The sequence below is a fragment of the Apiospora hydei genome, assembly GCF_038363865.1.
Source record: "Apiospora hydei strain CBS 114990 chromosome Unknown utg000002l_segment0_segment0, whole genome shotgun sequence".
Taxonomy (NCBI): Eukaryota; Fungi; Ascomycota; class Sordariomycetes; order Amphisphaeriales; family Apiosporaceae; genus Apiospora; species Apiospora hydei.
Window position 1 is genome coordinate 2,986,179 of NW_027117361.1, and position 11,764 is coordinate 2,997,942.

The 11,764-nt window shown below is 53.7% G+C and overlaps 3 protein-coding genes across 3 annotated transcripts; all 3 read left to right on the plus strand.

Moving 5' to 3' along the window:
- Positions 1–655: 655 nt before the first annotated feature.
- On the plus strand, positions 656–1,792 carry PG997_000957 (orotidine-5 -phosphate decarboxylase; the record flags this gene model as incomplete). The annotated part of the gene is made up of 2 exons (XM_066805272.1): positions 656–1,287; positions 1,390–1,792. The coding sequence occupies 2 exons, from the start codon at positions 656–658 to the stop codon at positions 1,790–1,792; spliced, it is 1,035 nt and encodes a 344-aa protein (XP_066675045.1).
- A 1,362-nt stretch (positions 1,793–3,154) lies between these two features.
- Positions 3,155–6,075, plus strand: PG997_000958 (fungal specific transcription factor domain-containing protein; the record flags this gene model as incomplete). The annotated part of the gene is made up of 4 exons (XM_066805273.1): positions 3,155–3,411; positions 3,526–4,231; positions 4,296–5,125; positions 5,292–6,075. The coding sequence occupies 4 exons, from the start codon at positions 3,155–3,157 to the stop codon at positions 6,073–6,075; spliced, it is 2,577 nt and encodes an 858-aa protein (XP_066675046.1).
- Positions 6,076–10,157: 4,082 nt separating this feature from the next.
- Positions 10,158–11,764, plus strand: PG997_000959 (uncharacterized protein; the record flags this gene model as incomplete). Its single annotated transcript, XM_066805274.1, has 4 exons — positions 10,158–10,235; positions 10,319–10,555; positions 10,622–11,584; positions 11,648–11,764. 4 exons carry the CDS (start codon positions 10,158–10,160, stop codon positions 11,762–11,764), a joined length of 1,395 nt encoding a protein of 464 aa, XP_066675047.1.

Below are 11,764 nucleotides of genomic sequence, written 5' to 3' on the forward strand. Positions count from 1 at the left end.
TCTCATGTACCTGCAAATTGAAATGGTCTAGTCCCATGACTAGACCCTTGGAGCGGGATCGAATTTGACATCACGGAAGCTCCACCGGCTCGACTGCCCTGCTCTCATTTGCTCTGCCTCAGCCCTTCTGCTGAGCAAAATCGAACCACTTCTGGAGCCTACTGGGTGGTGTCGTTGCTGGTCTGGCGGCTTTCAGCGCTGCACTGGGCACAGTACATCCCTAATGCGACAGCTCCCAGCTAAGCATCAGGTAGCGAAAGCAACGGATTCGCAGGCGGTGTCCTAGGCATTGGATTCTTTTTCTAGTCCTGTCCTAATCTGCTCCAACCTCCAGCTTCCCTGCCATTCTGCTTCTCGGCCCGCCCGTCTCAGAAAATTAAACGACTTTTATGTTCATTGCCCCCCCAATAACAACACGTGCCTATTGAACAAAAAGGAGCGCCAAGTACGAGACCATCGATACTTGACTGCACTTTCCTGTTCTGTTTACTCCATACCTACATACATACCTACATTTACCTGCTACTACTACTGCCTCTCCCCCAAAGGCTGCAGTCCAGATATAACTGTTGCTTTCGCGACCTCCAATATCTTCAGCCGTTCATCGTATCCCTAAACCAACCCCACACCACCACACACGATCGATCTCATCACCATGTGCGCCGACCGGCCGAAACACCCTACGCTCAAGGCGACCTTCGCCGAGAGAGCGAAGGGCGCCTCGCACCCCCTGTCTAACTACCTTTTGCGCCTCATGGAATTGAAGCAGTCCAACCTGTGTCTCAGCGCTGATGTTACGTCCGCCCGCGAGTTGCTGCACTTGGCCGATAAGGTTGGCCCCTCAATCGTTGTCCTGAAAACGCATTACGATATTTTGGCCGGATGGGACTACCACCCTCAGACCGGCACCGGCGCCAAGCTGGGTTCCTTAGCCAGAAAGCATGGCTTCCTCATTTTCGAAGACCGCAAATTCGGCGATATTGGACACACGGTGCAAATGCAGTACACTGGCGGCACTGCTCGTATCATCGACTGGGCCCACATTGTCAACGTCAACATGGTCCCTGGCAAAGCTGCGGTACAGGGGCTTGCAGAAGCCGCGGCCAAGTGGCGGTCGCGCGTCAACTACGAAGTGAAGACCTCGGTCTCTGTCGGCACCCCGTTTCCGATGTCTTCGACGAGGAGAATGGAGCCGAGAACGACGAGGGCAACGGGCATCTCGGTACAAGGGAGATGGCTGCGCCAGGTCCCTACCAACGGGACAACGACGGTCGAAAAGGAAGCATTGTATCCATCACCACCGTTACGCAGTCTTTTGAGCCCGTCGACTCCCCGCGATTCGGTAGCCGGATAGACGAAGGCGACGAGCTTGTGCTCGCCGGCATCGAGGCCCCCTTACGAGCGCGGCCTTTTAATCCTGGCGCAAATGTCGAGCACGGGCAACTTCATGAACGAGGAGTATACGCAAGCGTGTGTAGAGGCCGCGAGGGAGCACAAGGACTTCGTCATGGGTTTTGTTTCGCAAGAGAACCTGAATTCAAGCCCAACCGACAGCTTCCTGCACATGACGCCCGGTTGCCAGCTGCCCCCTGAGGGCGAGGAGGAGAACGGAGCCGTTATGGGAGATGGCCTGGGCCAGAACTACAACACACCTGCCAAGCTGGTCGGCCTTTGCGGCACAGACATCATCATTGTTGGACGCGGCATCATCAAGGCCGGAGACCCCCAGGCAGAAGCTAAGCGGTACCGCGACAGGGCCTGGACAGCTTACCAGAAACGGACAAGCCAGTAATTGAATATGAGGGAGCTACACCTGTCTACTTTGGCGGGATGCAGGAGACCTGATAGTACCGAGACCTTGCGAATTTGGCTTTTTGAGTTTGGAGTTCTGGATTCTTATGGATAACAGCTTCACATATTTAGACAGTCGTGCATGGTACAAAATCGACTCGGAGCGCCGGTAACTTGGTCATGAGCATTATCCCATACTGGACGGCTTTCCCATCATGCATCCCGACTGACGTTGCTGCAAAAACGCCCGGATCGAGACGTAGCACGAACCATACAGGGTAATGTGACAGAACCGGTCGTCTAGAAGGCTGCAGCACACACCGCTGGCTTGTTTGCCACACTACATACCTACCTATAATAGAGTCTAGTATAATGAGATGGGGGCCAGAGCCAGTATTTGATATGTTACATGCAGCTGCGGATAGTGACCGCCTCTTCTCTATGCGCAATACGGTGAGGTAATAGTTTCTTGGGGAGGTGCAAGTACCGAGTCCTGACTGATTCATTAACCCTATGCCATGACAACCTGCATGACAAATTGGGGCATAGACCGAGGGGAGGCCGTAGTTAGTGCCCAGGTTGAGGATATACCTGGGATTGGCTGTATACTACTACATGTATGGAAGTACTGGGTTCTAAATACGATCCCGGTTCGTTTTGGGGATCCATCCTCTACAATGCCGTGCCTTTATGTAAGTAAGTACATAGGTAGGTACTTATTCAACACCATCACTTTAGCATACGCCTTCGTATCTTAGATCTGCTACGGAACTCATTGGATCCGGTGTATACATAGGCGCCGTGTTCAATATAGAGAGAAGGGTGCTGGAGAGAAGCTGCAAACGAAGTATACGATGTATGTACTCTCCGACTTACAGAAGGCATTCAATCAATCAATGTGCCACTGATAAGCGGCGCTATCAAGCCCGGGCCTGGGCTAGAGAATTGGGAGGTGGGGTTGTTGGGTTTCCATGTTCGAGCTCATCTCCAGGATCAATTGATTAGGTGATGCGGACGATGGTCTGCATAGAGATCTCTCGCCATTGGATCGCTTGCTTGCTTGGATGGAAAGAAGCATTACTTGCAGTACGACTCCTCCTCCCATACGATGGTCATCGCCGCCGCCTGCGATGCTTTGAAGCCGACCTGTTCAATTCCGCATAGGCATACCTGCCATTGATTGATTTTTATCCTCGACCGAACGCCCGTCCCCGCCGTGCCTGACCACTGCTGGACCGGAAGAACCGACTTTGAAAAGAGAGCAGCAGGCAGGACAGGACAGGACAGGACAGGACAAAACGGGCAAAGCCCCATTCTGTAACCCGACAATCGATCGACAGGCCGACCGACTCAACCAGCCACCATGCCGGACGCCGAGTCCGCAGTCGAGGACGGCAACACCAGCGACGTGAAGCCGCACGGCAGCAGAAGCAGCAGTGCCAACAACCACGCCGACCATCACGACAGCAGCAACGGCAGCGCAGCCAACGAGGCCGGATCGAAGCCACCGCCCCGAAAACGCCGGCGCATCGTCATCAGTTGCACAGAGTGCCACCGGCGCAAGCAGAAATGCGACCGCAAGCTGCCCTGCACTAATTGCACGTCGCGCGGCAAGGAATCGTGGGTCCCCATTCCGTTCGATTCTTCTTCTTCTTGCGCCCTCTATCGACTTATATCTACCTAATGTAACCTTTGGAGAGAGCACCCCCAGATTTGCTGACCCCCAGCGCTTAGAAGCTGCCGATACGAAACGGGAACACCTTTGACCAAGGACCAGGACCGCGCCAAGACCGCAAATGGCCACCACATCAGCAACATTCCCGAGCAGGGCTCGCCGGCCGAGAATATGCCCATGAAGGCCGCCGATTTTGGCTATGCGCAGAACGGCGCCTCGACCCTGGGCTTCCTGCAGAAAATCGAGGGCGCAAGCGGGCAACCGTTGACCGGCATCACGACCGAGACACAGGAGGGCGACCACTTCGCATCGAGAGAGCGTTACAAGAGTCTGATCCGGCATCTTCCCGCCCGCATGTTCGTGGAACAGCTCATCAGCATATACTTCAAGGAGTTTAACACGATGTACTACGCTCTCGACGAGGTCATGTTCAACGAGCAGGTAGCTGCGTGGTACAACCTACCATATAATGTCCTGTCCACAGCTGGGCCTCAGGCCATAGAACCCTCGCTGCGGTCACTGCCGGCTTTGGTGTTCCAGGTTCTGGCCACGGCTCTGTTGGCGATCCCGACTGAGGCGGACGAGACGTTCTCGTCGCTCAAGTATGCGGGAAACATGACGTTTGAGGATATAGCTATCGAGTATAGCGAGACCGGCATGGCGCTGCTATCATTGCTTGGGAAGAGACAGATGACCATGTCCACCGTTCTGGCTGGGTGGATGAGAGCCGGATTCTTGAAATATACCGGTCAGGTTACCGAAGCCGTAAGTTTAACACCCAGGACGCGATTTCCAGATTTCCAGTGACAGCTTTCTGACACGGTTGCAGTGGCACCAAGTGGGTACTGCTGTTCGCGATGCCCAGGAGATTGGCTTGCATCGAGACCAGTTCGACCCGATACCGAACCCGAATGATAGCACGGAGAAATCATTGGAGGCCATGTGGGAGGCTGAGCACCGACGACGTTTATGGATGATTTTGGTCGTATGGGATCTCCACACGGGCGCCGTGCTTGGCCGGCCGACGAGCGTGGACTTTCGGCCACTCAAGAGGAGCCTCCCCATAGATGCCCAGATACCCAAAGACAGAAGGAAAACACCCATCTACCCGCGTGGCGAAGATGATCCTCCGACACCGTTGACGAGGGCCCTTTGGACCTTTGAGATAATGAAACCGTTGCGCGAGATCCTGGATTTGGAGAAGGAGGGTCCGTTCCCAAAGGACTTCTCCAAGGTCGAGAAGATACACCAGGACTTACTCGACCTACAGGCCCGCATGCCGGCCGCTTTGCGCCTTGATAACCCGGACACCCGTTACGATGATCTTCCCGAGTGCTGGTGGCTGAAAATGATGCGCCCAACACTGCCACAGAGCCTGTCGTTCAACTTCATGGCGCTGCACCGGCCGTACATCTTCACGCGCGCGAGCAGCCGGTATGAGGCGCTGAAGGCCAGCTTAGCAATGCTGGAGGCGCAGCGGTACCAGTTCGCCGCATTGAGTCCGCACCAGTACAAAACCTTTAGTCTGTTCTTCGGCACATTCGATGCTATTGTCATGGTGGCAAGCATCTATATTTTATTCCCCAAGGAACACCCCGAGCTGCTCAGCAGTGCGTTGCAGCATTTTCAGTGGGGTGTTCTGCGCTTTGAGACAAGTAAGTTGCATTGTAGCTATGGAGTTGTTGATTCGGCCCGGCCTCGCAGGCCTGGGCCAACCCCGGGGCCAGATGGCATGATCTGATCACTACTTAATTGGGACCGAGGCATCGGAGCTCTCGCTAACTCGGCATCGCAGTGGCGGCACGTAACCGACTGGCTCACGCAGCATTGAGCGTCCTGAACGCCATCTACATCCGGCTGAAAAGGCCATGGGCCACGGCTTCCTCGACGGAACCTGCCCGGCCTCGTTCACCTGCCCGCAGAACGACCCCGAGCTGCAGGCGATTTGCGCCCGGATGAACCGGTCTAAAACGTCCGAGATGGCAAACACGCCCGCTTCCAGCTCGGTCGCCGCGTCTTCGGAGCCGACGACGGCGCCGTCCGTATCGAACAGCAGTAGTTACCAGAGTAATCACCCCTCCGTGCCCTCCACTGCGGGATCTGTCTCCACTGCGTCGGGACATTATCCATCCTCGTCGGATTACACGGCGGCGGCGGCGCCAACGAATACTATGGCGAACACGGATCCTGCACTCTTCTCTCAAGACAGCTCGGCGGCGGCGGCTGCGGCTGCGGCGTCGTCCGACTGGCCGTTCCCGACCGACTTCGACTTCAGCTCGCTGCCGCCCATGTATCCGATGGGCGACGTGGCTTACAACGACCTACAAGGGTTCCGCGACGATGGCAGCGGGGTCAGCGGGGCAGGGGCGGTACCGGGCATTACCGCCGGAGTAGGAGCGGGAGGCGCACATGGAGGAGGCATGTGGGGCGCTGCTGCTTCTAACCCGGGTACGGCCATGGACGGGGTGACGGGAAGCGACGAGGCGGTAGCTGCGGCGGCGGCTATGGCCGGAATGGGCGCCGGTGCGGACGAGGTGCCGTGGCAGTTTGGCGGCGATTTCGGGAACGATACGATATGGAACTTGTTGAATCAATTCCCGCCATATTGAAAGAGGTATCGACGGACCAATTGGAAACCTCCGGTATGGGATGGAGGTGACGCACCAGTCGTCGCGGAATCCTTCGTTGACACGTATTGGTATACGACCCTGACCTGTCTGACAAAAGTCCCGAGGAGCCCAAAGACACCCCCTAGGCCCAAGGACTCTTCGATAAGGGTAAAGAGCGGTTCACATCGTAACTATAAAAATATATGGATGGCGGAATCGGATCGATGATGGGACCGGTCTTGATGAGATGGGGAAGCGAAGACATATCCGAACAATGGGTACGTTCCCGTTTTGCATCACGCAATCTGCTTGCCGAGAACGATGCGATCAAGGAAGACGGAAGTCCGGGGCAGACTAGGCTTGGGTGGAGGGGTTTTGGATAACCACTACTCCCTTGGCTTCTTCGTGATCATCTTCATCGTCATGATCATCTAAGAAGAGGATAATCGGAAGAGGAGCAGCAAGAAGTTCTCACAAGGTTATGGTGTGTCTGGGCTATCATGATGCTGTTTACATATTACATAGGTGCTTATCTACTACGAGAGAGGCTGTGGACTCGTACTTGTTCCATATATTCCGGATAGCTACATATAAGTACACGATGATGGATCGACGTCAATTGAAACGAGTTATGAGGTACACTTACGTCTTGTCAAAGAGGTTGGTTTACTTTTGGAGTTTTAAGGGAGGCTCATTCAGAAGCAGGATCGTGCCCGTGTCGAGATGGTTGATCGAGGCGCGATTAGTTGTGTATGTTAACTATGCGATGTGCATGTTGGAACATCGAATCAGGCATCTCATGGTCACTAGGTAGCTTATAGGAGTTATTGGGTGTATGTGCAGAAACGATCTACGAGCTACCCCTATTTGAGTTTGAGGCGGCAACAGTATAGGGGTAGCTCGTATATTTCACATTGACTCCGCATACAATCCATGGACATACCTCAGCATATTCTTCCAACAGATTTCGCTCCAATCGTGCCAGCCTTTTTCAGGGCTTCGGGTTTGGGCATTGATGGATGCGGGTCGCGCTCCTTTCAGGCCTTCTCTTTCGGCAGGTAACCTGGGTTCGCAGTAGCAGCTGACGAGCTGCAAGTGGGTGGCATACGACAATACGCCATTCGATAAATTGCATGGTATTCACGTAGGACTTTGGTCACGGATGATGGGCTGTTTTACGGGTTGTGTTTGGATCATGTCACCACCCCCTCTGAGTCAATAGATGTAATCAAGTGGCAGTCGTAAGTGGAAGGGAGTGTAGTAGATAGGGCAGGGTAGGTTTGATGTAGTGTAACTGCAGCAAAGGGGGCGCAGCAGCACATCTACTCCTACTGCAACCCCATGCCACATGCGGGGTCAGGCCGGCATAGGGATATGTAAGTACATGTATGTAGTCAAGGCAGTTATCCATTACCGTATACGTATAGATAGGTGTATGTATGGATCCGGACCAGGCACCAAGAGAATTGTGCCACGCGGTTGCGATGCGGTTGCGATTGCAGTGCGGTACCAATATATCATCACATTGAAGAGACTCTGTACGTGCCCAACAGCCCAAGTCCCCCGCTGACGCTGTTTGTGGCAGGCTGCCAGCAGACGGGACACGTAACTGCTTCGAGGTCCTCAAGCCAACAAGTACCGAACCGGAAGATGCTTGGAGTCACAGCTGGGAATGGTGTGTGTGTGGCACTTTTCAGAGGTGCATATCTATGCGCAAGCGCCCGATATGACAAGGCGTAGTAAGCTGTTCCGGGCTTTCTCTCTTTCTTTCCCCTCTCCGTCGTTCTTTTCGGAGTAAGGATGAGATAAGAGCCAAGGAAGAGAGGCAGAGAGACAGAGGATTCGGCAACGGACCCCGAATTCTGCCTTGCTAAAAAGTACCTAACCTTACATATGTTCCACAGATGCAACGCAGCCCACCCACTGCTGTCAGCCGACAGATAGGGTAGATGGTGCGTCAATAGAAAGCGAGTCTGGGAGGAAAGGCTTCTGGACACACCGGACACAAAAGGATACCCTCCATCAGTCCAATGGCGGTTGTGATTGGAAGGGTGAAGGTGGCTTGGCTGTTGCGGCTGTCGCACGGCAGTAGTCGGTGGTATGTGGGAATCAGGATCCAGAACAGCGTCCTTTCATTGGGTGAGGGAGACGGTAGAAAGCCACCTTTCAATGAGTTCAATGAGAGAGGGGAGAGTTGTTGATGCTTTGGAGAAACATGCATTGATACCTTCCTGCATACTGAATTACGCCCCGTTGATTAATGCTCGAAGCTCAGCAATTTACATTACATTCTCGTTGCTGCTGAGTCGGAGGTCATGTACGGATGGGTGGTAAAGGAAGTGATACAAGGGGGGTCGGGGCGTCTCGCGGCTTGCACGATGCCATGTTCATGTTTCAATGCTCAGCTCGAATCAATTGCTGGACGAGGAGGCCCAAGCCGGCTAGCCGGACACGAAGAGCGACGAGCGACGAGGAGAGACGGGAAAAGAAAGACAGAAAGTGGAGTGTGGAGAGAGAGCCGCCCAAAAGGTGGATTCGGCGGGCAACACTGGGCAGGGTGGACTCTGGGCTAATCTTGCCATCGGGACACTTGCCGTAGCTCACGATCAGCACGATGGATGCCGACTACTTCAATGGAAGTTACTAGAACGAATGAGCACGAAACGAGACCACTCAAACCACCTAGTTATACGACCTATCGTTTATTCTGGTAATACAAAAATTAGAACAGAATCTATCCAAAACTACATACATGGAAACAAGCGCCATGGCGGATTGACCTTGGATGCGGTTGGTCCTGGGGATGCCCCAATTCTGTATACGCGCTCAGGCTTTTAATAGAAAAACGGCCACGTCCAGCGTCCAACCTGTCTCCAAAGGCGACGAACCCAAGATTAGAAACTGCCTCCTTGCATCGTTCAACGGCTGCCGGTCGTCTGTCTATATTCAGGCAGAGAGCCTTATTTAGACACCATATAACCGCATCTATACCTGGCTGGCATCCATATCACTTACTGGCAAACAGAAAGTAATAATTCACAACGACCTGTAACTCCATAGGTAGGCTATTTACGCCCTGGCGGTTATAGTAGGTAGGGTCTAGTGAAGGTACCTCTTATGGTGGACACGTTCAGTACCTAGTTGCAGCTCCAGTTCTCCACTTCTCTTTGGCGCTGCGTAGGTTAAAACTTGGGGAATTTCCCAAGCTTCCATCCACTGCCCTGGGTTTGCTCGTTCGGTCGGTCACCTTGCGTACGCCAGAAAAAAACACGAGCGCGCGCACACACATTACGCACTCAAGCAATCATTTCGTTGTTCTATATTGATACCAGGTAGATGGCAAGGGAGCAGAAGGACATAGCTCCACGAGAAAGCAAAAACAGAAGCCAACCCGAAGCTGCCTTTTTGACCTGATCGCAACCGCTCTCTTCCCGTCGCTGGAGCTCCATCCTGGCTAGCAGCAGAACCGCCCGCCCAAAAAGTTTCAGTGGGGACGAGGGGCGCAGAAACACCATCCACACTACGCACTACACCCCGGAAAGTCGAAAGCGCATCATCCCCCGATAACATTCAGGGCGCGGAAGGAGCGATCAAGAAAGTGCAAAAGCAAGCATATCTGCTGCAAAACTCCTCCCCAAACTGCCTGACACGTCCCGTTTTATTCCTGCGTCGCGCAAGCAGTCCCCAAGCCATCGTACACATCACAGTAACACACACCGGCCCCCAGTACTAGTAGAGTTGAAGCATCCTGCTTTCACTGTCTGTAAGTTGAGGTGGCGTGGCTCGCATAATTAATTACCGGCCGGGGTGCCATTACTTCGGCGCCCTCGTCTTCCCTCCCCTTCCGCCCTTACATACACTGTATCCCCCAATCTGATCTGGCCCAATTCAAACACCGAACCCAGACGGCTGATCAATCTGGCGCACAGTCACGTACATACGGTTACTTTAATCTCTCTCTACTCTCGTTGTCCCAACCATCGCGACACAGAGCCTCCCGGCTCTTCCCTTCGATTTCTAACCCTCCGAGTCCGTCTTCCGATAAGCTGGCGGCGTCGACCAAATTCGCAATGAATGCCACCATGGAGTCCATTATGGACTTTATACCTCGATATCGGGAATACCAGTCCCAAAAAGAAAGGACAGAGTGTTTGATAAAGGTACCTTCCCAATCGAGGACTTTGGGTCCTTCCTCTCCCATGTTTCTACAGACGAGCATACACTGATAAGCCGCCGATCGCAGGACTTGATGATTCACTGTGAACATGTCGAAAGTACTCTACGCAAAGAAAACCACGATCTCCAGACTCGGTTACACCATGCCCAACTCGACTACGAAGATGCCACCAAGTCCAGGCGAGAGCTCCAGGAGCAGATGAAGGAGCTTCGAGCCCAGCTGGGAAATGTTTCACAGGATAACAACGTGTTGAAACAGCGCAATCCTTATGTCTTGGTTCTGGTTGACGGTGATGGATTAATTGTGAGGCATCTATATTGGCCGGGCGCTTTTTCTTTTGGCCGCGGTTTGGCTGACCTGAGCTCGTAGTTCAAAGAACACCTCATCAAGCAGGGGTTGGAGGGTGGGAAGAAAGCCGCCTATGCGTTGCGACAAGAGATCTCGAGACGCTGCGACAACGCGGATGACACCGAAATCATAACCAAAGTGGTCGCTAACCTGACCGGACTGGCCAAGGCTATGAAACGAGATGGCACCATCGAGAACGAGACCGACCTTCGTGACTTTATGTTGGGCTTCACGCAGGCCAAGGCTTCTTTTGATTTCATCGATGTCGGCCACGGAAAAGAGCGAGCCGACTCCAAGATAAAAGAGACGACCCGCTGGAATCTTCGCAACTTCAACTGCAAACAAATTCTTTTGGGCGTCTCCCACGACGCCGGGTATGCCCCTTTTCTGGATGAGATTCTGCGCGATGATAGCACCAGAAAGCGCATCACCATCCTGGAAGGCTTTCCGACGGTCAGAGAGATTATCGCCACCGGCGCTAACGTCGTCAATTTCGATGACCTCTTCCGTACGGATAAGCTGGTGGACCGGACCTCTCCCGTCATGTACTCCCCTGGCTCGGTTGCTTCTACACCCCTGCAGAGCATATCGTACGCGACTGTTACTCAGAAAGCCAGTCCACCCCCGACTATTACTCTGCCTCTAGCACCGAAATCTACCAATGCGCAGGCGAATCGCCCAACTTCGGTCACTGTCAAGTCGGTGCCGGCCCAGCCACCCTGGAACCCCGGCGCTCGTGGCATTGACCCTCCGCTCAATATTGACCAAACTGTTCTCGACCGCATCAAGAAACGAAAAGACAACGACAAGCTTTGCAATAACCACTACCTTCGCGGGCCGTGCTCAAAGGGCGATCAGTGCTGTTTCGAGCATGACTACAAGCCCAACGGGGAGGAGCTGAAAGCCATATCCCATCTGGCTCGCCTGAACCCCTGCACGAATGGTCAGGATTGCGAAGTGGAGAACTGCATTTACGGTCATCATGTGCGTTGCCCCTGGCTGTCTCTTAAAATGTCCTAAACCTTGCTGACTTTTTGTTTCTCGCAGTGCCCGAGCGTTGTTAACGGCGTGTGTGTGCATCCGTACTGCAAGTTCCACCCTCATGAGCATCCCCCTGGAACGAAGCTTAAAACTGTGAAGAAGCCTTTTGCTTCGTACGAGTAA